General features: G+C 51.3%; 10 protein-coding genes across 10 annotated transcripts; 2 read left to right on the top strand and 8 right to left on the bottom strand.

The window, feature by feature from the left end:
- Positions 1 to 541: 541 nt before the first annotated feature.
- CTAM01_02577 (LEM3/CDC50 family protein) lies at positions 542 to 1,561 on the top strand (the record flags this gene model as incomplete). The annotated part of the gene is made up of 2 exons (XM_060518615.1): positions 542 to 673; positions 731 to 1,561. The coding sequence occupies 2 exons, from the start codon at positions 542 to 544 to the stop codon at positions 1,559 to 1,561; spliced, it is 963 nt and encodes a 320-aa protein (XP_060386418.1).
- Positions 1,562 to 2,310: 749 nt separating this feature from the next.
- Positions 2,311 to 3,991, bottom strand: CTAM01_02576 (polyamine transporter 3; the record flags this gene model as incomplete). The annotated part of the gene is made up of 5 exons (XM_060518614.1): positions 2,311 to 2,559; positions 2,609 to 3,190; positions 3,243 to 3,692; positions 3,760 to 3,766; positions 3,822 to 3,991. 5 exons carry the CDS (start codon positions 3,989 to 3,991, stop codon positions 2,311 to 2,313), a joined length of 1,458 nt encoding a protein of 485 aa, XP_060386417.1.
- Positions 3,992 to 5,437: 1,446 nt separating this feature from the next.
- Positions 5,438 to 8,355, top strand: CTAM01_02575 (cytochrome P450 ClCP1; the record flags this gene model as incomplete). The annotated part of the gene is made up of 8 exons (XM_060518613.1): positions 5,438 to 5,488; positions 5,543 to 6,346; positions 6,414 to 6,728; positions 6,785 to 6,951; positions 7,005 to 7,115; positions 7,421 to 7,635; positions 7,830 to 8,222; positions 8,276 to 8,355. The coding sequence occupies 8 exons, from the start codon at positions 5,438 to 5,440 to the stop codon at positions 8,353 to 8,355; spliced, it is 2,136 nt and encodes a 711-aa protein (XP_060386416.1).
- A 294-nt stretch (positions 8,356 to 8,649) lies between these two features.
- On the bottom strand, positions 8,650 to 9,648 carry CTAM01_02574 (uncharacterized protein; the record flags this gene model as incomplete). Its single annotated transcript, XM_060518612.1, has 2 exons — positions 8,650 to 9,415; positions 9,512 to 9,648. The coding sequence occupies 2 exons, from the start codon at positions 9,646 to 9,648 to the stop codon at positions 8,650 to 8,652; spliced, it is 903 nt and encodes a 300-aa protein (XP_060386415.1).
- Positions 9,649 to 10,132: 484 nt separating this feature from the next.
- CTAM01_02573 (uncharacterized protein) lies at positions 10,133 to 11,338 on the bottom strand (the record flags this gene model as incomplete). The annotated part of the gene is made up of 2 exons (XM_060518611.1): positions 10,133 to 11,123; positions 11,184 to 11,338. The coding sequence occupies 2 exons, from the start codon at positions 11,336 to 11,338 to the stop codon at positions 10,133 to 10,135; spliced, it is 1,146 nt and encodes a 381-aa protein (XP_060386414.1).
- A 962-nt stretch (positions 11,339 to 12,300) lies between these two features.
- CTAM01_02572 (transposase) lies at positions 12,301 to 13,991 on the bottom strand (the record flags this gene model as incomplete). The annotated part of the gene is made up of 2 exons (XM_060518610.1): positions 12,301 to 13,597; positions 13,654 to 13,991. The coding sequence occupies 2 exons, from the start codon at positions 13,989 to 13,991 to the stop codon at positions 12,301 to 12,303; spliced, it is 1,635 nt and encodes a 544-aa protein (XP_060386413.1).
- A 1,974-nt stretch (positions 13,992 to 15,965) lies between these two features.
- Positions 15,966 to 17,667, bottom strand: CTAM01_02571 (N1-acetylpolyamine oxidase; the record flags this gene model as incomplete). The annotated part of the gene is made up of 2 exons (XM_060518609.1): positions 15,966 to 17,310; positions 17,372 to 17,667. The coding sequence occupies 2 exons, from the start codon at positions 17,665 to 17,667 to the stop codon at positions 15,966 to 15,968; spliced, it is 1,641 nt and encodes a 546-aa protein (XP_060386412.1).
- An 863-nt stretch (positions 17,668 to 18,530) lies between these two features.
- Positions 18,531 to 19,535, bottom strand: CTAM01_02570 (methyltransferase domain-containing protein; the record flags this gene model as incomplete). The annotated part of the gene is made up of 2 exons (XM_060518608.1): positions 18,531 to 19,073; positions 19,164 to 19,535. The coding sequence occupies 2 exons, from the start codon at positions 19,533 to 19,535 to the stop codon at positions 18,531 to 18,533; spliced, it is 915 nt and encodes a 304-aa protein (XP_060386411.1).
- A 795-nt stretch (positions 19,536 to 20,330) lies between these two features.
- CTAM01_02569 (non-repetitive/WGA-negative nucleoporin) lies at positions 20,331 to 24,644 on the bottom strand (the record flags this gene model as incomplete). Its single annotated transcript, XM_060518607.1, has 3 exons — positions 20,331 to 21,044; positions 21,097 to 24,248; positions 24,311 to 24,644. The coding sequence occupies 3 exons, from the start codon at positions 24,642 to 24,644 to the stop codon at positions 20,331 to 20,333; spliced, it is 4,200 nt and encodes a 1,399-aa protein (XP_060386410.1).
- Positions 24,645 to 25,455: 811 nt separating this feature from the next.
- Positions 25,456 to 26,524, bottom strand: CTAM01_02568 (3-ketoacyl-CoA reductase; the record flags this gene model as incomplete). Its single annotated transcript, XM_060518606.1, has 2 exons — positions 25,456 to 26,313; positions 26,381 to 26,524. The coding sequence occupies 2 exons, from the start codon at positions 26,522 to 26,524 to the stop codon at positions 25,456 to 25,458; spliced, it is 1,002 nt and encodes a 333-aa protein (XP_060386409.1).
- Positions 26,525 to 26,660: the final 136 nt, after the last annotated feature.

Here is a 26,660-nt window from a genome sequence, read left to right as displayed (position 1 = left end):
CATGTCTATGGGTAGTACAACTAGCCTAATACTGACTCAGTACGTCAACATATGTTTCACTTCTTGACAGTGGCTCATTCTTAAGGTTTCAGAGTGCCGGCGATGGTTGAGCTAAATCGGTAACGGCCATCGGACTGGACAGTGCAACCTCGTTCTAGCGGTGCAAATGACGATCTTCGAGAACTCCGTAATCAGAATGGCCACCGAACCTCTCTCAAGTCGCTTTGGCAACGACGTTATCAACAGTCAACACCTGCCAGGCGAACCCTTGGATTCAAAATCCGACGTTCAAGCTTGACCAGTCTTTACACCTCATTTCACCACAGTGGCCATCTCCTATTGTCAGAGACACAAAGCCCACCATTCTCGATTTCTGGAAAAGGATAACGCTGAACTCAGCTGACAACATCCGACCAAGAGCGAATAAGATGGGTTGGTTCAAGTCTGGAGATTCGACTCAGTTGGAGAAACCGCGAAAGCCAAAGGCGACACTATTTAATCAACAACGCTTAAAAGCTTGGAAGTGCGGGATCCCAAATTCATGCCACCGTTCAAGCTTCTGACACTTACTCCCAGGCCACTTTTGACACCAAAGTCATCAATCAAGATCTTCCTTGCACTTGGCGTCGTCTGCTTATCACTGGGGGTATTCTGGCTAGTTCAAAATGACAACGTAAGCTGGAGTACCTTGTTTCACTCTTGTCAAAAAACTTCACTGACAGACGTGAAGATTCGAGAGATGCAGATAGACTACACAAAGTGCGACGAGATCGAATCCTTCGACGAGCTTGAAGTTATGCCACCAGACAACGTCCGAAAACGCTTCAAGGCTTCGTCAGCGGGCCAGCCTGTGGACCAGTGGAAAAGGTCGAATCAGTCCGTGACCTTCGACGGAGTTACCAAGAACTACACTCTTTGCACAATAGAATTCTTCCTACCTGAAGACTTGCAGCCCCCAGTTCTGTACTACTACCGGCTTACGAATTTTCATCAAAACCACCGTCTCTATGTCAACTCTCGTCATAAAGACCAACTGAAGGGCGAGGCGGTGTCATTGAATAGCATCGAGAGCTCAGATTGCGCTCCGGTGGCATCAAGAAATGTTGCTGGTAGTGCAGAGGAGAAAATTGTTTACCCTTGCGGCATGATAGCCAACTCATACTTCAACGACACTTTCGCGAACCCGCTGCGCATACCGAGTGGTACAAACCGGACCGTTCCATACAACATGACATCGGTCGGTATCGCCAAGAGTGTTGAAAAGGGACTGTATCAACCGAGCAAATACCAAGTACCAGTCACCGCCCAGTCCAATGACAGCGTCATTGTGCCTCCTCCAGGTTGGGCAGAGAGGTATCCCAACGGATATCATTCAGGCAACATGTTTAATCCAGCAGAAGATGAGTCTTTCATGGTGTGGATGCGAACATCCGCTGCCTCATCGTTCAGCAAGATGGCTATGCGCAACAAAGACGAAGTGATGGAGAGAGGCATCTATCGCCTTGATGTCATTTCCCGTACGTTTGACACACCATCCCCCGATACCAATGACCCGACATAATAATGTTTCAAATGCAGACTACCCTGTTCGTGAAAATCGTGGCACAAAGTCTATCATCATTTCTACAACTTCTGGCATCGGCCGGCGCAACAGCTTTTTGGGAAGATCTTATCTCGCAATGGGAACTATCAGCATGTTCTTCGCCTTTATCTCCGCCCTAACTTTGCGATACCGGCCTCGTAGACTGGCAGACCATGATTATCTGCATAGGTACAACTCCCAAAGTTTGAAACGCGAAGGGAGCAACGGGCCTATGTTGCGGGTGACTAGCCGATGATCGGATGATGGCGAGAACCACGACGTGGGAGATGAGGGGTGTGGAGTGCAGGTTGTCGTAATGCGCTGTACTGTTCCGGTTCGAATCTTTATTGCCATGTTACCTAGATGATTGTGGTGGGCTCATGATGAATTTTGAAACGACTTATTCAACACAGATAGGCGTTGTGGGCCGGTGCTTGAAATATGTGTGAACAAAGAGATTTTGATAATCTAGTATGGCATTTCCCTCAGCCTTTGTTGGAAGATCAAATAATGTGATACACTTTTGACACGAGCAAGTATGGTTTTCAAGTTCCGCTGATGTACGTGGTATGTTCACATATTGATACATGTATCTTCAGTCATAAACACGAGTATAGTGGCATTCGGTTGTGGGGACAGGTTTGCGTGCATAACAAGTCATGGATTTGGGTTCTAGATGTGCAAGCCTAATTTAGTTTATCTGCGGCGAATCACATTTTGACTCGGTCTCACAGCACGGGATCGAACCTCTTCCGAATCATGCCCCCGTATAAAAACAAACCAACAGGTACCGGCACCAGTGCCAAGGACATGAAGCCCAGAAGACTGTTTCCCCATCCCAAACCCAGGGCTTCATACATTTTCAATCCCCCAAGGGGCATCAAAGCGCCAATCAGAGATCGGGATAGTGTGACAGCTGCTGAACCTGACGCTGCATATCTCTCGTACGAATCAATTTGGTAATTTTGGACACACATCTGATAACATTAGCTGTCGAATTGTCATATAGTGAGTGGAAAGGCTTACTGTAACTCCAGTGAGTCCACCAGACAGAATAACAACGCCTATCATGGGAACAATCCAATGGATCTTGTTCTCTGTCGTCCAGCCATAGATGAATAGCCCAATCGGTACCGTTAGGCCGGTCGGAATCGTCAACCAAGGCGTGATCTTTACCTCTGGCCTATACTTCTCGCCTGGCCTCATACCCTCTCTTGCCTTCTTGACGAGATAATCTTGTACATTGCCAAAAGTCAGGACACCAATCATCATCCCAAGCCCAGCTGGGAGGAACGCCAAGCCGGCATCACCTTCGCTAAAGTGATACTGGTCGGTGTAGACAAAGGAGAACGTAGCGATCAGCAGGTAGAGTATTCCGTAAGCTATCCCGACGTAGGCGGCAATAATGGACACCAATGGCGTCATGAAGAGAAACTTGAATGGCCGGATCACGGCTCTCTGTATCAGTTTCTTTCCATCTCGGTCAGCCTTTGTGCGCAGGGCGTGGTTCCCAGTTTCCGTTCGTAGGCGTCGGGCCTTGCGCTCTAGTAGAACCGGGGCGTAGGTTTCACGCATAATCAACAGCGCCAGAATGCTGCAAACACCGCCCTTTGACTGTTAGCATGGGTACTGGACTTAACTATACGATTTATCAACATACCAAGATCGCAAGTAGCCAATAGACCCAGCGCCAGCCGGCAGCCTGAATCAAATATCCTCCCGCGACAGGCCCTATGGAAGGGCCCAGGAGAGGACCAATTGCCCAGAGTGAGATTGAGCGTCCGCGTTTCTCAATCGGCATGACATCAACGATGCTTCCGACACCGATTGTTGTGGGAACTGAGCCCACAACACCCATCAAGAAGCGAAATGCCAGGAGCATATCGATGCTGGTGCTCAGAGCAGCACCCACGCAGAAAGAAACGAACAAGACGTTGCTGATATGGTAAATGTAGACACGGCCATAAAGCTCGCTCAAAGGCGCTACCACCAGAGGTCCAAAGACGAAGCCGAGGAAGTAGATCGAGGTGATGAAGGTTGCGATGAGAGAATCGTTGGTTTCGAATTCTGTGAGGATTCTAGGGATTCCAGGGGCGAACATAGATGAGCCCTATGTATGATTGTAAAATGTCAGCTCTATGTCACTACATCTGACGGAGAGGAAGATGTCTAAGTACCAGTGGGCTTGAAAGAGTTAGTGAGAAACCAGGTTCCAGTCGATCGCGGGCGCTAAACTTACGAGATAATAGTCAAAAGCGACATCAAGACCAAGTTGATCCATTTTCTAGAATCGGGCCAGTTCATAGGATTTTGCGGATCGTCGGCTCCGTCCCAGGTGACGAGATTTCTATCGTCCTCGTCGGAGATTTCTCCAGAGGTTGCCTCAGAGGGAATCTCTCCAGGTCCCATTTTGGCTGGTGGAGGCTCTGTTGGCGAGCTCTGAATATGCTGCTTTTCCGTGGAACTAGACTTTGTAGTTCCTTTCATAATGCCGCTATCACTCGGGTGCCAAGACTCGTAGTATAGATGTAGTGAAGAGAGTAAGAGAACTTGATGTGTAGTGTGATAAGATCAGTTCACACAACGAGCAGGCGCTAGATAGAATATAGAGATCACGTATATCAAGATGAGAGTTAGGCACCACATGGCCAAATACAAGGTGATGTTTCCCGCGTAAATCGCATCCTGCCGTACTTGTGACAACCTCAGTGGACTGTATCTTCTCCAAAAGATACTTCGTTTATCTTAATCCACTATTCCCGATCTCGAAATCCGCTCCTATTTGCGATTTCCATCACCTGACCCTTGCCCGCTATCGCATACTGGCGTAAGCAGACCCCAGATCCTACAGTTCGTGAAAAGAGTTCGCGTTACTGAACACGACTGAGCCCAATTTGCCTGGAGAAATAGTGGATCTATGGATTTCTGTGCCGCCATTGCTCCCAAGGGTTCAGTTCGTTCAGGACCGCATGGATCCTGGTCCGTTGCTTTGTCGATCACTCACTAGCTCCCGCTCGTACCTCGTTCTCGTTATCGCACCTTCCGCAACGAACGTGCGACAACGACAACGACAACGAACGTACACCACAGAGTCAATATTCGACCAAATAGCATAGCCATCGTTTTTGAACTCCGAAACTTTTGACGCGTAACTCGACACTCCTAAGGAATGAAATATTTGATTAGCAAGATCGACATCTAGCCACTTACCGCAGTAGCTGCGTACGCCAACCACGACTCAAGAACTGGGCTATGTCAGAAAAGGACCGTATTCTGGGACATTCCCATACCGAACCCCGTTGCCGGCCCACTACTTCTGCAATGATTAATTTGCGGCACGGAGTTGAGATCGAACTTGGTGACAGCTCCAGGCCCTCGGAATTTGAAACGAACGCCTGCTGCCCCAGGTGTCCGTCCGAGAGAAAGGTCTATGCAACATCAACCAGTAGCAATCCGTGGAATTACCCTTTCCCTTCTACATCTCCCTCGTTTTCGTACCTGTTCATGATTTGCTGGTTTCTCTAGGCAGCACTATCACAGGTTTCTTAGCTTGTCGCTCAGGAGTGGCATGGGCTCTATTTCTGGCCGTAGGGATCAACCACTGTTCGAATTTAAGTTTAGCGACTTCAACTTCTACGCCCCGTTGTGCAACTTCGCCATTTCTGAACTCAGCCTTGTAGATGGGCTTGCAACAATTGAAGGAGATTTGGCGGACCGCAACAGACTACGCGTTCGCGAAATTCAGGATCTTATTGTCCTGCAGTCTGCAGAAGATATATTTAGCTCAAAGAACCTCTATTCCTCCAAACTTTCTAGCAACAACGCCAAAAGCTCGTTGTATCGGCTCTCGTCAGCATGGCAGTTCTACATAGCTTCTTGACCGCCATCACGGCATGCGCTGCTTTTGTAAGTTAATCAGAGTCGGACGAACCTATACTGCTTGAGTTGACACCACACTAGATTGCAGTGTACACAGTATCATGCATCTTCTACAACCTTTTCCTCCATCCACTTCGGCACTACCCAGGGCCAATTTCCATGAGAGCGACAAGATGGGCTTTCTGCCACAGACTCATCAAGGGCGCCCTTCCTATGGACGTCTTGGAACTTCACAAGAAATACGGAGACGTAGTCCGCGTCGCTCCAGACGAACTGGCTTATTGCAACGTCAACGCTTGGAAAGACATCATGGGCCACCGGTCCGCAGGCTCGCCAACGTTCGAAAAAGCCCCAAAATTCTACCGCCCGACGGCCGAGCAACCCATCAACATCGTCAACACCAACGGCGCGGAGCACGCAATGCTAAGACGGCAACTATCCCACGGCTTTAGCGAGCGAAGTCTTCGCGACCAGCAGCCTCTGATCATGAAGTACGTGGATCTTATGATCCAGCGCCTGCACGAGCATTGTTCTGGCGAAGAACCTGTGGACTTGATGTCGTGGTATAACTTTACGACGTTTGACATCATTGGGGATCTGGCGTTTGGTGAACCGTTTGGGTGCTTGGAGAAGTCGGAGTACTACCCGTGGGTGAAGGCTATCTTCCAGTCGGCTCGCCTGGGTGTATTCGCGCAGACCGCAGGTCATTTTCCCTTCCTGAAGAAGATCATCTTTACGCTTTTGGCGACGAAAGCGGCGAAGAAGGCTAGAGGCGAGAATTTGGCTAGGGCCAAGGCCAAGTTGGAGAGGCGTATGGAGCTCGGCAAGAAGGAGGGTGGCAGGCCTGATTTGATTGAGGGCTTGTTGAAGAAGAAGGACGAACTGGTAATCATCATCTCGTCATTTTCAGTACCTTGCCAGAGTATTATCTCTCTAATGACTGGTCAAACAGAATATCTCGTTCGAGACGCTTGCGGCAAACAGCAACACGCTCATCATTGGGGGATCTGAAACGACAGCGACATTACTGGCCGGAGTTACCTACTACCTCCTGACGAATAGGGATTGTCTGGCCAAACTGACGGATGAAGTACGATCATCTTTCAAGACGGAAGAGGAGATCGATCTAGTATCTGTTAACAAGTTGACCTACATGCTTGCTTGCCTGGATGAGGCGCTCAGAGTCTACCCTCCAGTCTCCATGGGCCTCCCAAGAGTCACACCCAAGGGTGGAGCGACTATCTGCGGAAATTTCGTACCTGAGAACGTGGGTAAGCCTCTCATACTTAGCCTGCATGGAATTACTGACGATACTGCTACTAGACTATCGTGGCGATTCACCAGTGGGCCATAAACCACAACGAGCAGTACTTCAAAGACCCGTACGGATTTCACCCCGAGAGATTCATGGGAGATGAGAAATTCGCATCGGATAACAGGGAAGCTTTCCAACCTTTCCACATCGGCTCACGGAACTGCTTGGGGCGGAAGTGAGTGTCGTCATCCAACTGATTTCATGGGAATGTGTCGCTAACCGCTGCAGTCTGGCCTATGTTGAGATGAGACTCATTCTGGCTCGCCTGATTTGGAACTTTGACATTGAAATTGACGAGGACTACAAAGACTGGGCCAAGAAGCAGCAGGTCTTTATCTTGTGGGATAAAGGCCCCTTGAAGGCGCGCTTGACACCAGTGGCTCGATAGAGGGCACGACTCGGATCTTCTTCCGTCGAGAGACTGTAGGTATATATGAGGTCGGGCAGGTCAATTCTGTACGTCGGGAATAGAGAGTAGCATTAGAGATTGCCTGTTCTCTTTGTGAACTCCAAAGATCCTCCTCCGAAACCTTGTTCTAGCGTCGTAATGATCCTTCGGCGACAAGCTTGTCTCGTCACTTACACCCACCGTTTGAACTGGTGCTTATGTCAGCACAGATCTTTCGTGAAATTACGCTTACCAGCTCATCCCTGATGTTTTCCTCAACTCAACGCGGCGTGACCAACGTAAAGCGGCTGTCATCAATCCGCGCAAGTCCTCAATCTGAGCACAGAAGAAAGTCACCCGGCTCTGCTAGCATTGAGTCATCTCAAGAGGTTGTCATGTCTGCCTCAGCAAGAACTTGGCGCGACAGCGCGTACCTCGTCATCTCTGGCATACAGCTGACGGCGATGCTTTGTGAGTCAAACCTCTATCGCTTTGCGTCAATTAATATTGTAATCTATCGATATGCTATCATGTATTTATGAAAACTTGTCGGCGGAACAGTGGCGTCGTGACTAAGGATTCTGGTGTCTGGAGCGTCTCGGGTCTTTCAGCAGCCTTCACGACCTCTCACCCATAGAAGCCAGAGCTGACCATCCTCTCATCAGTGGTCGACCTCGTCCCATTCTACCCATCAGCTCTCTACGCGGCACCCTCATCCCCATTACACTTCCTCCAAGTCCTCCGCGACTTCTACATCTCCACGTACAACGACCCCTTCTTCACCGCGTCTCACGAGAACCTCCCCTCGTGGTTCAAGCTCTTCACCTATATCGAGATCGTCTACCAGCTGCCCATGGCTGCCTGGATGGTCTACAGATTCTCGAGAAATACTGGCACAACTGCCGGGTTCGAACTCGCCGTGCTCGTCTTCTGTGTCGAGTGCGCCCTCACGACCTTGACCTGCATCTACGACGTCTTCCACTGGGATCCTGCCGTATACAGCCAGGCTCAGAAGAACGTCTTTGTCTTCAACCTCTACGGCCCATGGGTGGTCATCCGTAAGTGCAATCGACATTTGCAATCAACCTTCAAATTAAGCTGATCTCAAAAGCGGCGCTGATGGGACTGGACATGTGGCTGCGCATTTTGAAGCGGGTGAACACCGTAGACAGCACCAAGAAGTTGCAGTAAGAGGAGTTCGCTGGGTCTCCATTGAAGCAGGTATTGGTTCCATTAAGATATCGCGACAAATCCTGCTCCCGTCAGCCCGCGCGTGCGCGGATCCAGATGATCGATTCCAAAACTCCATTTCCCCAGTCCAAGTGGGCAGGTCAAGGCCATCCCAGTTTAATTCGTCCATCAAAATAAAACTCCCCTCATCCATCATAAAAGCCTCTCAAAGAGGGGGGCGGCTAGCAGATATACATGAATCGGATCAAATCGTACAGATTTCTCGTGACGCGAACGCTTTGTTGGTGCTTTCTTTCAATCCATCCTCTTGGCCGCTTTGGAGTAGCCCCAACCGTTGCCAACGCCGTTGAGACCGTTGAGACCGTAACCGAGTGGCGTCGCGCCGCCCATGCCTCTTCCGCGTACCCTCTTGGGCAAGACGACTCCGAAAAAGTACGTTGACGCGACGAGCACGCCTGCCATGAACGAGGTGATGATGTAGAAGACGGTGCTCGCGTAGACGTGTCCGCCCATACCCTGCCACTCGACGTGGCCCTCCGACTTTGGCAGGTTCGGCGTCGGAAACCATCTAACAGACAACCGCAGCGGCAACGGATCACCAATCACAAGTCTCTTTGTGTATATCCCGTCCATATGGCTCAATGGACTCGTGCTATACGCCGTTCCGGAATCGAGGACACCCGAGTCGTGAGGTCGGGTGTGGTGCTTCGGCATGCTGTGCAGGAGCACGTTCATGTGCGTGCTAACGTGCAAGTGGCTCAGCTGGAGGGTGCCGGCGAGGGCGAAGACAAGAGGAATGTATTCTTGCACGTAGGGCTTCTCGCCGACGGTCTCAACGTGAGGCGCGGGTCGGGCTGGGAGACGGCAGGCAAGAGGTGCATCGTTGTGGATGAAGAACTCGAGGAGGTGGAAGAAGGGGTCGGAGACCATGGGGATGGTGCAATTGACTTCGCCCTCGTGGCCGTATTGGAACTCGAGGGGCTTGTTGGTTTCTTCGCAGGAGGGGAAGGGGATCCATTCGATTTCGTGGTTGGAGTTTTCGATATGTTCGCCTGTTTCGCTGAAGAGGCATTAGCTAGAGCTCGAGCTATAGCCTAAAGGCAGTGGAGACGAAGCTCTTGATGATGAATAGGAACGGCTAAGGGGAGATACTCACGAGCTGCGGTTCATGCACTCCACGTGGATGGGTGCGCCGTAGTGGTACGAAGGGAGACCATCCTCGGGATGCGCAGCGTGGACGCCGGAAGCGCAGAGAGCGACAGCGCCCAGGAGTAATTGCGCGAGGGACGCCATAATGTGTGTGCGCGGATGGAATAGTCGGTGATCGTGCAAGCGGCAAGAGGGAGAAAGGGTCCTAGCAGATCGGCCGGGGCATTTCCTTGACTCGGAGGGACGCGCGACGGGGGTGGGAGCTATTCCGGGCCAGCTTTCCCCGGAGTTCAACTGTGGTTCTCTAATCGATTTGACAGCTGTCGCCCAAGCTCTGCGCTCCCCAGCCTCAGATAAGGGATAGCCAGATAAGCTATCGATAAGGGTCACGTGGATGCCTAAGGTAGGTAAATGGAAGTACCGCCCCTTTCTCCGACCAGAAAGTCATGCACAACCTACTTAGGTTATCACAGAGATGGAGTATCTCTTGAAGGCGACGGAATCATGAGGGTAGAAAATTTGGTTTCTTTCAGCTGACTACTTTTCTTGGTTGTGGGCGTAGACTCGGTTCTCAAGTGAAAGCATGCTGCATCGTGACAACACCCTCGAAACTCTTGCATTGTCCGAGTCAACCCGTCAACCCGGCTAATGTGGATTGCAACTGGCGAATCTGCTCATGAGCTTTATCCAGACTCTCTGTGAGATCATTGACATCAGTGAAACTCCCTGCATCCATATATGATGTGATTTGATATGTCCGAAGCGGCAATGGCCGACGCTCATCCTGCTGCAAGTTCTTCTTGTATCCGAGTTGATTGTCCATGCTAAAGAACGTTTTTACTCCCCTGCAAGCTGAATAGGCAGCTTCCCTCGGATACACTTGTGTGGTGCACACGTACATCTTGATCTTTGGGAATAACCTTAGGGTAAGTCCAGCGGAGCAGGGGCTGATAGATGCTGAAATGGTTGTTGCGAGCGCCTGAGACCCAATGAGGTCTTTGACGTCGTAATTGGCGACTATGAGGTTTTGCAAACCCTCATTCGCGGATACTGAAGTCAAATCGTCGAGGTTTTGAAGGTTTGTCCCTCGTCCTGACAGAATGGGAACTGAGTTGACGCAGATTCCCATTAGCAACAAACTGGCAGGGTTCATGATATTATCTTGTCTCGAAGTGGGAGGGACCACTACATCGGAATGATCGTCAGCGGTTGAAGGACATAACGAGTTCGCCGTTGGTGCGGGCTCATCGAGAGAATGAGACATTGCGGGAAGGCTCTTTTCTGAATTTGCAGTCCATTCTGCTATCCTTCGGGGCAAATCCCATCTTGAGACCGGAGCAGTGGAAAGCAATGAAGTCCAAGGCTGGTTCTCGCATCCCATGTGCTTCAAAGAGACCCGGGAGACCTTAAGCGGTTCATCTGGTAAACCTGAGCTTCCTCTGTGCATATCGAAATTTTCACGAGTATCTCGTTTTTGTCTGTGTCTCCTCGTTCGCCGTGTCGTCTTTCCTTTACATCTCTCAACTTTACTCCCAGGTTTCGAGGACGTTGCTTGAAATCTTTTCGTGAGGTATTTGAACCACTCCCATTTCATAAACCTGCGCTTGTACATTCTCTCGCTTTCAATTTCAAACTTATTAGAATGTTTCTCATGTTTTTGGATCTCCTGAGTAGCTTACCTAGCCCTGAATGAATGAACGTTCGACATCTCTTCAACTACCTTTCCAAGGCTCAAGTTCTTCAACATGTAAAGGTCATACAGAATTTCTTTCCTATCCTCCCAGTCGCTTTCACGCGATGGATTGAAAACGCGTCGCCGACAGTCTGTTCCCATGACTCAAATAAACGCGCTTCGACGCGTGATGATTCTAAATCCGATGGAGGTATTGCGTTCCAAGACTGCCAACCGGAGCAAGCGACCAATGTGCCATACGCCAGATTTTGATGTTGACTGTTTATTCATATATGTCTTCCGCTAGAATTTATCTGCCTGGATATGATGAGTAATTCATCACTGAATAATGCAGCACGTCCATACTACTTGATGCGATTTCCTAGTTTCGGAGAACTGAATATGCCTTAGGCTGAAGGTCTACGTGAAGTAGCTCACCATCATCTCGTTATTGATATTGATTGGCTAAGACTTCGCCCTACTCACGTATTATGAAAAGACGCGCTGTAAGCCGCAGCACCTGCCCTGCATCTAAAGGCCCATGCATAAAAGTACTGCGCCTTGGCCGTCATTCGACTGGTCACACATGTCTCAGTTGGATTGGTTCTTATCAATCATTGCAGATTCGTCCACCAGGATCGAAGAGGGCCTTTTATGCAAGAACGCCTCGTCTGTTGGCGGCCTCTTGACTGGATCAGCAGGGAGGTACAGTGTACCTCGAAAAGGCGGCTCCGCCCCGGCTTTTGGGGGAGTTAAGATTTCCCGCCTTCGTCGACAACATCTCTACTCCCTTCTCTTCACTCTGCGTGGATTAGTAAGTGGTCCAACACGCCGAGTGCCATCAGCATGTCGCGAGAAGGGCCATGATCTTTGTCATGTAATTCCCTCTTGTTACTCAATGAAAACGATGGAAATCATGCCTTGCCGGTGAAGCAAGGCCGCATCCATATCAGGCTGCCCCTCACTCAAAGGACCAAGGAAGACCACTTCGTCGGGGAAAATATGCGTCGAGTTGTAGATGTTGAGTACTTATTGACGAGTAGCTTGAACTACTTAAATAGCCTGAGTGCCTTCGGCGTTACGCATATTTAACCCTATAACTGCAAAGAAAAGCACAGTCATAGTTAAGAAAGACCAGCGATCGCCTCCGAATCCTCTCTCAAGACTGCCTCCCAGAAAGCCGAGCTCCCAATGGACCGTTTGTGACTCTCAGCCCGATCAAGCTTTCCCCTCTTTGTCCAAAAAATGACCAACTGAGCTCGATATATCATCACCCTTGGCCCTAGCAGCTCTTCCCAGGTGTCATCCTTGGTGATCGCACACCTAAACCGCAAGATACAGCTCTCCAGATTCTCAGCCCACCCATCATCGTCCCCAGCGTCGTCGAAGAATCTACAGAGCTCGTATATGACCTCTCCAGAAATCCACAGCAGCCAGGATTCCCAAAGACGCCACTCCTTATCGATAGCAGCTGACTTGATGCGATTCAGCAGTCTGTTGCAGCGATCCACAAATTTGCCGCCAGGTTCGATAGACCGCAGAAGTTCAATCTTCCAGAGTTCGTACTCGATCATGTTGGGCGACTGGAGCGAACCTTGATTTGTGGCGGCGAGAAACTGCATGTTATCCAAGGCAATGATGATGTTCTCCGTTTCCGCTGCATTGGAAGTGCCGCCAACAGCTTTCACAGCCTCAATGCGCCTCTCAATGTTATCGAATGTATCGCAACCCTGAACATCTCGGTAGCTGTCAGCTACAACTCTGTACAGTTGAGGCAAAAAGGCCTGAGCCTCATCGTAGTATTTGTCTATAAGCTGAGCCATAGCATGCGCGGCGTCTGCGATGGGACTGCCTCCTTTGCCGTAGTGCCTGAGTAAACATTGGAGGTAGAGGAAGTAGATGTTGAGCAAACGGCGTTCGTCCAAGGGCTCGTCCTTGAACTCGTAGAATGTGATTGGGATGTCTAGAAGCAAGGTGGCGTAGATAGTGATGTCGCTCTTCTTGACAAGATCGTCGAGGCCCCGGAACATGTGTCTAATTGCGGAAAACCCATTTAGAGTATCTTGAACAGCGAGGTGCTCCAGTCCCACGGCGACCCTGGACGTGAGCTCATGTCCGTAAACCGGCAGACGTCCAAGACGGTTCGGCTGTGTCCACACTGCGTCTTCTTTCCAAGATCTGTGAATGAGGTCTCTCATACATTGTAGAAGTGTAGCGGAGAGTTCAAGTTGTCCATTAGGCATTGGCGATGGAATTGCCTCAGTGACCTTCTTGATTTTCGACTGTGATCGGCCATGTCTTCGCGACGTTGGCCCGTTTGAGATTGTGAAGGATCTGCCAGCGAGTACATCCTGTTGAACGGCTTTGGTGTTGTTTTTCCTCCACTTCCATTTCTGGAATCGTCCCTTGTACTGCCTTGAACTGCAAGCATGGGCGTTAGTTAGAGATCCGCGATCTGGTCTGTGACCTTCACCTACCTCGCGAAGAATTGGTATTGCTCGGCCATAATGCGCTCGGTGGCCTGTCTCGAGAGGCAGTCTCTCATGTATAACTTCTCGATGTCTGGCTTTCGAGCCTCCCATTCTTGTTCGGTGATAACGCGAGATCGTCCCAAGGAGGCCGTGCTTGCGGGGGATATGCTTGACTGAGGGCTCGGGAGTGTCTGAGTGAGGGGAGAGGAGGGCGACTCGCCGATTGTGTCGGCAGCGCCACCCCCTGGAAGGCTCCAGGGCGAAAACCAGCAGTCAGGTCCATTTTGAGACTGAATCGATTCCGACTTGACCTGCAACATTAGAGGACCGAGGCTGTTGTTCATGAAATGGTCTGAGTCTTGAACTTCAGGGGCCCCGCCAGGTGCTAGAAGAGTATTCCCGAAGTCAATCAAACCGTCGTAAGAGAAGAATGGCGTGCAAGGTTCCGCTTCACTGTGATCTGAAATCAAAATGCGGGGGAAGGAGGAAGTGGAAATTGGAGGGAAACCATGCATGTCTGCATCGGGTGTCTCTCGCGCCATGATAGCACGGAGTGTGTAGCTAAGAATGGCGATGAGTAAGATGTCAAAGGTCTACGAAGGCGTAATGGGCAACAAACGTAAAAATAGCAAAGGCTTCACAGCACGGGGGCAGCTGATGTTAAGTAAGCCCGCGGAACTGCTCTACTACTTTGGCAAGTTCTCGTTGTTCAGGAGCGAAGATGCTCAAGGAATGCATCGCAGGCCGACAACACGGGCAGTGAAGCCGAATGATACCGCGCTAGCTTGACAATAAGTCCAACCTCTGGGATGATCTGCTAAAAGTCCCCCAGGTCCTTTAAGTCTTCCCGTTCCGGGTTCCGGGACAGCTTTGGGAATGGGCTTGGCTCATTGGGCAGTGGAGCCAGGGTTCTCGCATTGATGTGTCTCTCTCTGAGTACGGTGACTGAATCCTGCTGTTGCTGGATGGAAATAAGGTACTTTAAGTCAATCAACGCAAGTGCTGGTCCCCCGTCCGCGGACTATGCTGGTCTAGCTAAGCGCGAAAAGCGCGAGTCCACATACTGGGTTCCGGTGCTTGAAGCGCAGTATTGAGCAGTGAGGGGGATTGCGTGCATATCAGTTATTCTGTGGCTCAGCATGGTTCGCGCCCATCAACGGACCAGGTTGGCAAAGGGGTGTTCGCCTGACGCCGTCACTCTCCCCCGACGACTCACCTCGTTGGTGCTTCCCCTCTCGCTTCGTACAATTTGAGTCCCGCGTCAGAAAGCATGTCCTTTTCAAGCCCACTGGTGCCTTCTCACATCTTGACCATCACGAGATGAGTAACACCAGGTGAACTGATAGACCCTTGGGCCCGATTCCAGATTAACAGAACGATAATTCTTATCTGTCGAGCTCTCTAATTCTCCAGCCCGGCCAATTTTCCCTCTTAGAAACACCGAGTTTATGAGCTCTTACGTAGTATTGACCGAGTTGTACCTGTTGAGCTTGAGCCTGCCTCATTGGGTTAGACTGAGATGTTTGCCAAGAAGACTGCCTAACAGATGTGAAGTGATTAAAGTACCGGGTGCTGCTGGAATAGGTCAAACGGATTTTGTGTTCTCGTGATCAGCTCCGAGGAGTAGGAACTTAACATATTAACCAGAACGGCGCCATCAAAGCGATTTTGCAATGACTAAGGTACCAATACTAAGCAATGTCTTCAAATAGTCGTCGATAATAAAATTGATAATTCGCACAACCTACGAGATCTTTAAGACAGAAGTCACTAAGTACATTCGACTACATCCGCATGAGTCCTCTGCCCTTAACTTTGGAGATAATCATACCTGAAGGAGCTTGAATTAAGGTACTTGAATGGTCATGTTAGCAGACTCCTGGTTGCCAAGAACACTGAAAGGTGGTCCAAATCCATGGCTTGTGATAAGTCCTCTCCCCAGTCCCTCAGCGATGCTTATGACTTTTGCCAACATCCTTCAGTTGAATGAACAGTCATTGAAGGAAGTCTCGGTGTCTTAGAAGCGTTCAAAGCAGCCTATAAAGAGTTCTTCCAGTCGGTAGTCACCGGACTACATAGACACTCTACCTTATTAGACTCGAGGATTAAGTTGCTTATATTTACGACTATTTACACATATTTTCCACGATAGGTTGGTGCTCTTATCTAGTCAGATACTGAAGATTACTTCATTGGGCTTTTCACCGCAATCAAATCCGCGAAATTCTCGAATATTTGAATGGTTGTTGCTAGTCAAACCTCGATAAAATGGCGACGGCTGCTGCTGCTGCCGCTACTGCTGCTATTCTTTATTGCTTCTACTTCTTCGATAAGCCCAAGATCCTCTTGATGTTGATGCCAACTATATTCACAAAGGTTTGAGCAGTCCATCCATTGACCCTTGAATATTTTTCAATGGTAGTCGTTCCATTTAACACATCGTACGCCACCGATCTCAGGTTCACACAGTCATCCTTGTTCTTGATGCACCCAGAAACAGCTTCACCCGCGTTCTTCCCCTCGTAATATGCACCTTGTAAGAAGCCAAAGTACTGCGGGTGAGTGGCCTCGCCAGCAAACCACAAGTTTCCGAGATTGGCGCGGATGTTTTGATGCATCTCCAACGTCAGGGCCGGAGGCCAGTTCGAGTATGACCCGTATGCCCAAGGTTCGCGAGTCCAGTTGTGATAATAAAAGTCAATGGGATCGGGGATCTCTTTTCGAAACATGTCCTTCAGAACGTCCATGATTTGTTTCTTCGTAGTATCAAAGTCCTGAGCCTCCACGGTGTAAGATTGCTGGTCGACGACGGTGACAAAGATGATGCCGGAGCCGTCCACAAAGTCTTTGTGATCCAGTGACTGAAAGTAGGGATAGTAGCCTCGCTGTACCGGATCTGCGTAGAGGAAGAATTGAGTACTCTTGTCCCAGAACACGTCTTCCGGTTTGAACTGCATGAAGATCTTCGTGTAGGTACCCATGGTCATCGACTGAATGGCCGTTCGTTTCCAAGGCGGCAGCTTCGGCGAGAAGTTGACCACCTCCTTCTGCAAGACACCCAGTGAAAAAGTGCAGATGGCGTAGTCGGCGACGATGCAAGTGCCGTCCTGGTTATGTACTGTGACACTGTCGTCAGAGTAGGTAATGTTCTGGACCATAGTCCCAAGCCTCAGCTGGGTGGTCTCGTTCAGGAAAAGCTTCGCTTCTTCCCTGAAGAACGTAGCGAACCCCCGACCATCGTGTACCAGATTGTTCTTATTAGCCCAGCGCTGGAATGATGTGTTGGTGTTGACTACGGAGTACTGTTGGGATGTCTTCTCCGGTGGATTGGCATATTCGAAGTCTATGGCAGACCATTCGATAGCTTGTGCTAGCGGATCACTGCCCGGCTTCCAGCCTGCAATCGCGAGACCGGCACGGGCACTGCGGTCTTGCTGATTTTTCAGAATGATCTCGCCAGCGTCAAACTCGTACTGTGTCGTGACATCCTCAAGTAACTTGTCCAACTTCTCGAACTTATCTGTCCATTCTCCGGGCGGTAATTGGCCAGTCTCGTTGAAGACTGTGACGTTATCAAAATTGGAAAGCGTATTTGTCAAGTTGTACTTCTTAACCAGAGTCAAAATTGGATTTTCCTCTGTGTCACTTTCCGTTCCTTGAACCCTGTTGGCGATGTAAGCAGGCTGCTCAGAAAAAACACCAAAATTATTCTGGAGCTGCATACCAGTTCGCACCAAGCTCTACAAAATAGGACTCATTCGTGCCCGGCTTCTTCCCAAAGGGTCGATTGTAAACGCGTCCACCAATCCGATTATTGTACTCAACGATGACAAAATCTGTGATGGACGCATTTACCAGTGTTTGCGCAGCCGTAATTCCTGCGAGGCCAGCACCGAGAATGGCTACTTGGACCCTGCTGCAGTTCCTCTGAGTTTCTGCAAGAACTTCTTTAGTCGGCGCTGTCTGCGCAACGGGAGCGAGAAGGGCAAGTACGCCGACGAAACGCCCAAGTGACAGCATCATGAAGAGGATCGATCAACCCTAACAATCTCGCGTTTTAACTAATGAAGGGGACAGCCTAGAGCAATCAAGGAATACACAGGGCACTCAAGAAGTATCAGGACTTTTATACTTCTGCTTTTCTGAGTCGTTTGCGGCGCCAAAGGCTTTTGCCAAGGGGGATGCCTTGGTGAATTTCGACTCACCTCGTCAACAGCGGACGGCTTGTTCCAAAAGAGGCATCGCCAACTTTTACGACTTCGAGCCGTTGGCCTCGAATCCGCCCATGTCTTACACCATGCACGGGCATTGGCTATGGTTTAGAGAGACAACATTAGTACTTCTCAATGTTCATGTCTTTACTTGTGAGGTTTGCACTAGACATGTCGTTCTTAGATGGCATCTTAGCATTCACTTTGGTCCATACCTATAGTTTCACTATCCCTCCCTCAGGTCCGGCCCGAGCCAGATGCGGCTACCGTACATCACGAGTGTGCGACAGGCAAATTCACCAAGATCGTGTATTGACGAATAATAACGTGAGTCCGTAGGGCTAGCCAAGCCGTGACATTTAGCAAATAACTTTGTTTTCAGCTCATGAGAGAAAATAAGTGAGGTATGGGATCAAATAAGACACATCAGCCGCACAAACAAACGCCACAATGTTGGTTGTGAGGCACCCCGCGCACCCGGAACTGTTTTCATCATGGCTTCGTCTGAGACATGACTACCTACAAGTGACCAGGTTAGCTTTGCATGCCCGTTTTGTACTCAAATTTGTCTCCCAATTCGGTTCTGGCAACATCTTGCCTACAACCCTCCAGTTGCCCAGTCTAACACATCCTGAAGACTCTCATCCTCCTCCGGATAACCTCATCCCTACCTTACTTCACAACAGTACCAGAAGCAACAATACAAGCAAACCCAACATCCCACCCCTTCCCCCCATACTTCCCCTCCAAATGCTCCTTAATCAAACCCTTCACCTCCTCCAGCCCATGCTCTCCCCTCAACTCCTCACTCCACTCCGTGTTCACAATCAACGCAACAACCGGCCCAAACACATCCAACCAGTGCCTCGCGTCCCTCACCCTCACCGTCCCGCTCTCCAAACACGTCTTGACGTCCTTGAACCCATTGTCCTGTAGATACCCCTTGACCCAAGCCTCGTCGTACCACCGCCCGACATCGTGAACCTGCGCACGGTTCTTCTCCTCGAACGGCGCGTCAAACGGGAAGGATGCGAATGCTGACCTCACGTCCGCGATCCAGCCTATATGGTCGACATGCGGTGTGATACAGCCGAAGACCCCATCGGGCCTGAGGATCCTGACGACGTCTTTGATGGTTTTGTCTGGGTGGGGGATGAGATGTAGACCGAGGCTGATGACTACGTGCGTCAACGAGTTCTCAGCTAACCCAGTGTCCTGCCCCGACAGCACATCAGTAACGGAGAAATTCCCTTAGCCACAATCTCAAAGTTCACTAGGTAATATAGGAAAGATAGTCAAGCTTACCATGGCATCCAAAACCCTCGCACTCGCCCCAACCCACCCCTCCTCCCGAATCCTCCTCTCCACTAACCCAACCATCATAGGCGACCCATCCGCACAAATGACCTCGCTCTTGTCCAACACCTCTCGGGACACAACCTTGACCAACTCCTGCGTAGCCGGACCAGCCCCACAAGCGCTGTCGAGAAATACAATGGGCTCCGTCGTGTGCTGGCCCAACCCCATCTGCTTCATAAGCCGCGAATTGAGGGGCACCATCATCGTCCGGCTCATCTCAATCATGGTTTCTTCCCAGTGCGCGCCAATGGTCTTGTCCATGGAGCGGAAGATGGGTGCCATGGGGCCTGCGGACTGGGGGGCGGTGGTGGCTGTCATTATTACGCTGGTATTTGAGTAAGGACAAAGTAAGTCGCCAAGATTCCTGGTGTTAGAGAGATGTGTAAATGCTTGGGGTACCCCGGCACGTAAGAGTGATAAAAAGCCAGGACGGTTTGGGTTGACCTCTGGTCGTTCGAACTGAAAGGAAACCTGCCTGCTGATATAGCCTGAAAGCTCGGAAATATAAGTCAGCAGGATCTCACTTGGTGTGGTGGGAATCAGACCGGGGAAGTTTCCGATAAGTCGCCGGCAAGCTCAATCTCGCTCAATCTGGCTCAGCCATCGCGACTTGAGTTGACGACCAACACATGCAATGAACTCGATGATGAAACGTGCGCTTTGGAGCATTGCTCATTCAGCTCCAAGGCGCATCACTGTGAGGGCGAGCGGCGAGGGACAAACCTATATGTGGACCACATTGCTCCATCTCACCACCAAGCCTCCCACCCGAATTTCTCATGACCATTTCCTCAAATCACATTATCATAGCTAAGCCATAGTCAAAGTCCGGCCTCTCAAGTGCTGGGAAAAGTGTTCATATAATAACACCAACTAGACATCCAAAGCCTAAGCCTAAGCCTACACCGCCTAACCAGCCGCGCCCCGGCCCAAAACCCCGTCCGCGTCAAATACAAGGTTTCTTCTCGCATCTTCTTTGTACACTTTCCGTGGCTCACTCTGAGAGCCCAAGTCCGTAGTTCAGTCTTTGTCTAGTTTTGTGTTTCTTCTCTCCACACGCCTTTGAGAAAACTCCCATCCGCCGCCCCCATCACGCCAATAAAGTTCCAGACATTACAGGAAGCGCAAGCTTCCAGAGGGACCTCTCTCAACAAGGCCATCAACATCTCTCTTCACCGTCCGCAGACGTCTCCGCACTTCTGACAAGTCCATGCCACCCGGGTTCGACCCGTGGCCAGCAGGGGGCAGTGATGCCTCGCATCTGCTGAGCAGGTCCTTAACCCACGCACCAAGGGCACCATCGCCCTTCATCGAGGCAGCTCCACGACGCTTGACCTCGCGTTGCCAAACATCAACAGAGAAAACAATGAGCTCAATGATGCGGTTGCGGTTGTTACCACTGAAGCCATAGTCTTGGGTATCAAAAACGCTCTCGAGAACGCGAGTGACCATGTCATTGGATACACCGAGGCTGAGGAAGAGCTGCACAGGCCAGGTGGGGTCCGCACCGATCTCAGCATCTTGGTGGTATTCAACGGCATACCGACAAATCTCGGGAAGCAGGACGGGCACCGGGAAGATGAAGCTATCCAGAGAAGTACGGTGGGCGATGTTCTGTACCTTGGCTGACACAGATTCGTAGGGTGAGGGCAAAACAGGGATGCCGGGACCAGCTTCCTCCATTCGCTCTACAGCCTCCTCGTGGATCTGCTCGATGAGGCTGACCCATGTTTGGGAGATTGTGCTGGGGTTGCGGTAATCGGCGCTGTGGTAGATGAGGAGGCACAGATCATAGTAATTCGCTTGGTCGGCATATTGGTTGAACAGCTGTTAAATATTAGTCTCACTACAAAGCTAACCGCGACACTGGGGCACTCACGTCTGACAAGCTTATCACCTGGCCATCCAACGCTTCCTCAATTTGAGCCTTGCGATCAGGGTCAACGCGGCTGTCGGCCTTGAGCCTCTCCAACAAGTCATCCTGGATGTTGGCAATGTCGAGAAGCTCACTGACTTCGTGAGCCAGGACCTGCTGTTGTTGCCTGCCAACACCTGCCGTAGCAACGCTGGCATTCGCCTTGGCCTTGCTGAGAAGGATAATTCTGTCCTTGATACCAATGGCGAAGTCTGATTGGGCAAGATCATTCTGGACCTGAGCAGCCTCAAAGTACCGCTCGCGTTGGGTATAGAACCTGCAGAGAAGGTCGGCATGGTTCACGTTGCTCCTCGCCAGACTCTGGAGGTATGTGATGACGTGTGGTGATTCGATAGCAAGAATTCTGTCAGTCCACCCCTGCTCGATGTACCACTCGTAAAGGTCGAAGTGGAAGACCTCGTCGTCCGAGTCGTTCACTACGCTATAGGCCTCGAGGCGTTTAGTGCCCATCAAAGTCAGTCTACCGTCGATCGTCTCCGGTTCCCTGCTTGACGCGGCATCCAGGTGTTGAAGAGCCTCGTGAATTAGTTCGTAGCATTTCCTACGCTCCGAGAAGGCGTTAGCCCGAGGGTCGTTAGCGGGCTTGCCATCATGGACCCATGACAGAGCGGTGTTGCCTCTATCCTTCTCACGGGCAACAGTGAGGCAGAGCTGGATTGCACCGGCGTAGTACTTCAGGTCGATGTACTGAGACACGGCGTTGTGTAGGTTGGCAAATGAAAGAGCACCGGCGACGCGCTCAAAGAGCCTCAAACTCTCATGCAGAAGCGCGCGAGACTGGTTGCTGTTGGACGGCTGCTCAGACGCTCTCTTCAACTGCTCCTGAGCCTTAAAGATGACAACATCATCGGGGCTGCAGAAACTACCACAGCGTCTCCGAAGAGCATCCGCGACAGTCTCGACATTGGAACCGCTCTCAATGTTGCGATTGACGATGGACTTGACCAACAGCTTGGCAAGATCCTTGCCTGAAGACTGTGAGAACAGGCTCTCGTATGTGAGACTTTTCAGTCCTTGCTGCGCTGTCGCATCCAGTCTCGTGAAGATGTCACTGACACGCTCATCAAAGAGCATCAAGACGAACGAGATGCCCTCGGAGATGCTCTCCATCAGTTTCTGAAGTGCATGCAGAGCTTGGTGCTCTGCCTGGAGGGCCACTTCCTCTTGCTTGCTGGCCACTCTTTGAAGGTCGGAAGGACCCGACAGGCCCTGAATGAAACTCTTGTTTGCATCAAGGAATCTGCGGAGACGCTCCAGCTGCTCCTGAGTGGAGTGAAGCTTTGCGATGGGTACCATGGATTGAATCGCAACGCCGCCGGTAGGGCTGGCAGCAAGCGCGACCACGTGGTTCTTCCATAATGTGCGAATGAGGCGGGTGAGATAGACACTGAGAGCATCGTGCCTAGGGGACAGGCGAACGGAGGTTGTGTTGAGAGGGGTGCCATCGGCCTCCGTGATAGAGGGCTGGCCACCGTAGTCGACGAATACGGTCCTGGCGCGGTCTTCTGTGGCCTGATCGATCGCGCGCGTCGCGCCTGGCCTGGCATCACCACCATGTCCGCAAGCCACAGCAAGAGCGCAGGAGATGGTTTCCACACGGCCATACCGAGAAATGAACTTGCGAGTCTCCAGCTCCAGGCCTTCGTCTCCCACTGCACCACGAATAGCGGCAGCGAAAGTATCCACCAACCGGCGGCGGCGAATGATGTGTACACCGGTGTTGGTCAGCACGGCGAACTCGGTGGCCGGCTGGTCGAATTGAACCGCAAGTTCGTTTCCAAAGCCAACGGGCTGGTTTGCTGCGGCAAACGGCTTGGTAACTAAACCGACATCTTCGGCTCTGCTTCCAATATCAATCCAGTTTCCGTGCTCGTAGTACTTGAGCGCAGCGGAAGTTGAGTTGGCCTTAATTCGGCCAGTCTCGGGAGCAGAAACAAAGAGCAAATCGATGTTCGGGTCGTTGTCCTTAACGACGAAATCCAAGAAGTATCCCGGCGCAAATCGAGCTCCAAGCCTACTCAACTCCAGCGCCCTTGACCCAAGATCGATAACGGCATCACCCGCACTGTTAGTGCCGGATCGTCCAGGCTTGTCCGACGGGGGGAACTTGATGAACTGGACCTGCATACTTTGAGGGGGCGTGTTTGAAGAAACGCCACCAATCATGTACGAGGCAGAGCTCGTCGCGCTAAGGAACAGACGGCAGCCGGTATTGGTGAGAGCCATAAGGTGCAGCTTCGACGCCTCTCGTGATGGAATAGCGCTGATGGCCACAAAAGCAGTTCGGTCGTTGAGGAGAGGAGACTGGGTAATCATATGGGTGATGTCGCGTAGGCAGGCATTGCGCTCCTTTTCGATCACCTTGGTGAGCTTGTTAGGCCCGTCCATGTGGTATGTACGAATGGTGGATCTAGTCGAAAGTGTGTAGACGAGCTTCCGGGAATCGTCAATGACAATGCTCTGAAGACCTTCCGGAGACTTTTGTGCCCAGAATCCGCTCTGGAGAGTGACGACTGAAGACCAGCCTGGGTTGGTGTGGTTGATCTTGCCGCATCTGTTTGAAAACCACTTCTCCTCCTGCTGGTAGTAAAGCTCGTGGATATCGGTGTCGTTACTGCCTCCAAAGAAGATGCGGCCGTCTGCAGTGCCAGCGATAACTCTGACATCGGTGCCTCGGAGAGGGAGGTTAAGCTTGGTGCTATAAAGCGAAACGGTCTTGGTCCCCGATGGCGTGGTTTCAGCAGAAAGACCGAGGAGAATCATCTCAGACGACGTCGCAACAACTAGAATGTGCGTAATGGTGTTGACAAAAATGCCAGGCTTGGGTGCAACGAGAGCAACGGCGTGAATCGTGTGCGGTTGGTCCTCGAAACCAATAAGTTCGGGGTCTGGGTGGGTGTAGTCCCATAGGAATAGTGAGTTGTCGATGACCACCCAGGCATGGTTGATCTCGGCGAACAAGCCCATCAACGTCTGCAGCTGGCCGGTATTGTAGTGGCTGAAAACCTGGTTCGGGATCGGGTACATCTGGGTCTTGTGGAAGGGCGCCCAGGGCGAGTCGAGCGTGTTGAAGTCATAGTCTGACGATGCTCCTGCTATGTGGATGTCAGTAGCCGTCGTGCGAAAGGTTAGATAAAGGCAAGAGCAGTGAACTTACGCCTGCAGTAGGAATCGAGCTCGGGGTAGTTCTCGTCGGACTGGAGGAACTGGTTGACCGCTTGAGCTGCTCTCGTGACGGGCGGGAGGTTTTGCTGGGGAGCCGGAGCAGATGAGGTCGACACCAATCCTCCACTTGTGCTGGTTGATGCAACCGTCGCGGGAGCCAAATTTGATCCTGCCACCAGCGCGCCACTGTTGCTTGAAGGTGCTTCGCCCTCCGCAAAGAGTCGTCGTCTAACCGGCTCGTTGTCGTTGGTGAATCTGGAGGCTGCGGGCGTGTTGAGGAAGGCGCCTGGCACCGGCCGCATCGGCGTCATCTGGGGGTAGGACATGTTGTCGTCGAGTAGTTCGATCGATCGGGGTAGTGAAAGGCGGGCAAACGCGTCGCAAACTGGCGGCCAGTGAAGGCGGTTTGGAGTCGCGCTACCGAATCATCAACAGGTGATGGCAGGTGTGATCCTGTCAATTGGAGGATTCGAGAAGTGGAAAATATTCTTCTAGGGGTGTGCGATGCGGAGCCTTGCGCAGCTCGTGCCGGACAAAGGGAATGAAAAGAATTGGAGCTTCGATGGCTCGGTGTGGAAAGGTGAAGGTAATTCGAGCGAGGGCAGTAAAACGCAGCAGTAAACAATTTCTGGAGGAGCTCAAGAGGCTGGGGCCGCCAAACGCTTGGAATTTTCGCGCCTGGAGCCGCGCTAAGCCACATTGGGACACAAGGCTGACCCTGACGTTTGCACCACTCGAAGCTTGCGCTTGCAGTAGCTCTGCGAGCTTTGGGTACTAAACTCAGGTACCTTACTTTGGTTGATTAAAATCTCCTTCATCTCGAACGGGTTCTCTCTCTCTCATATTAAGTACTCGCTTTTTTATTCTAGTCCATTTGAAACCGTGACCCGAGCCGTGATCCCTACATAACTCATGCAAATGGCCACTACACCCTGAGCCCAAGCCACTGTTATTCACCTCTCATCTACATGTTCTTTCTTCATCCATGCTTCATATCTCACAAGAGATCACAATGAAACTTCTTTAGGCGCTTCGTTTCGCCCATATATCGTCACGGCACTTCGGCCAGCTTTAAAAGCAATAGCGTGTTAGACTGCGCGACTCATCGACCACAACAGATGATACTTTCTGCTCCATTTACTGCTTCTTGGCCTCGCGAGCCGCCTTCCTAAGAGCACGGTTGCGAATGTCAACGTGCATCTTCAGGTTGAACCAAAGGGCCAGGTGGTGGGCGGCACCAATGGTGCTCTCAACAGCCCACAGCATAAGAGCGTGCGTCCACCAAGGAGTGTAGGTGTAGGCGAAGTTCTGGTAGCTGCCAGAGCCAATCTTGCTGAGAGTGGCACGGACGAAGTTCTTGGGTGTCGGGATCATGGCGCTTGAGCGGCGGACCTTGCTCATAGCGGTGGTAATGAGGTAGCTGAGAACGAGCTCGACGTCGATGCCTTGGGGCTTCAGCTCAGCCGCGAGAGAACTGCTCCAGTGCTGTAGGAAGGCCTTGCTGCCAGAGTAGGTGGCCAAGTAAGGGGTAGGCATCCAGCCGGCAAAGGAGCCCATGGTGAGAATGAGACCGCGCTTGCGCTGCTGCATGATGGGGGCGACGACCTGGGTGGTCTTCAAGGTGCCGAGGCAGTTGATGGCGACGATGTTCTGGAGCTCGCTGCGGGCGGTCTCGAGGAAGGGGACGGGAATGCTGTGGCTCTGGCCGACGTTATTGATGAGAACACCGACGTCGAGGCCGTTGACAAGCTGGGCGAGTCTGTCGTAATCGTTGTTGTCGTCGCGGGAGAAGTCCATGGCGAGGATCTTAACCTGGATCTTGCCATCGAACTTGGCCTCGAGCTCGTGGGCGAGGGTCTCGAGCTTGGACTGGGTTCGGGAGACGAGGACGAGGTTGAAGCCCTTACTGGCGAGCTGGTAGGCGAACTCCTTGCCGAGACCGTCTGATGCACCGGTCACGACAGCCCAGGTGCCAGGCTTGCCATACTTGCGAAGCTGTGCGACTTCGTTGTCAGTGTTTGGACATCAATGATAGGTGGGCGAGATGCTCGGGAGCACATACGCTGGTGCCACTAAGCAAAAAGACACCAAGGACGAACTTGACATAGCTCAGAGCCTTGGAGGTAAGGAAGAGAGCGCCAATACCAGCTAGCAAAAGCTGGACAGGTTGCGGCACATAGGCCAGTTGATCGGCGATTCCGCCCATTGTGATGAGTCGTCACTGATCTCGCTGAATGAAATCGAGAATTTGCTGTTTGCTGAAAGGAGGGGAAGAAGCTTTCCAGATCCTCCGTGGAATTCGCACAGCAGCACAGACAAAATGTTGGGATGGGCGAATGGTG

The sequence above is a fragment of the Colletotrichum tamarilloi genome (genome assembly GCF_030869305.1).
Source record: "Colletotrichum tamarilloi strain Tom-12 chromosome Unknown Scaffold_6.1, whole genome shotgun sequence".
Classification (NCBI taxonomy): Eukaryota; Fungi; Ascomycota; class Sordariomycetes; order Glomerellales; family Glomerellaceae; genus Colletotrichum; species Colletotrichum tamarilloi.
This window is presented reverse-complemented; position numbering and strand designations above follow the sequence as displayed.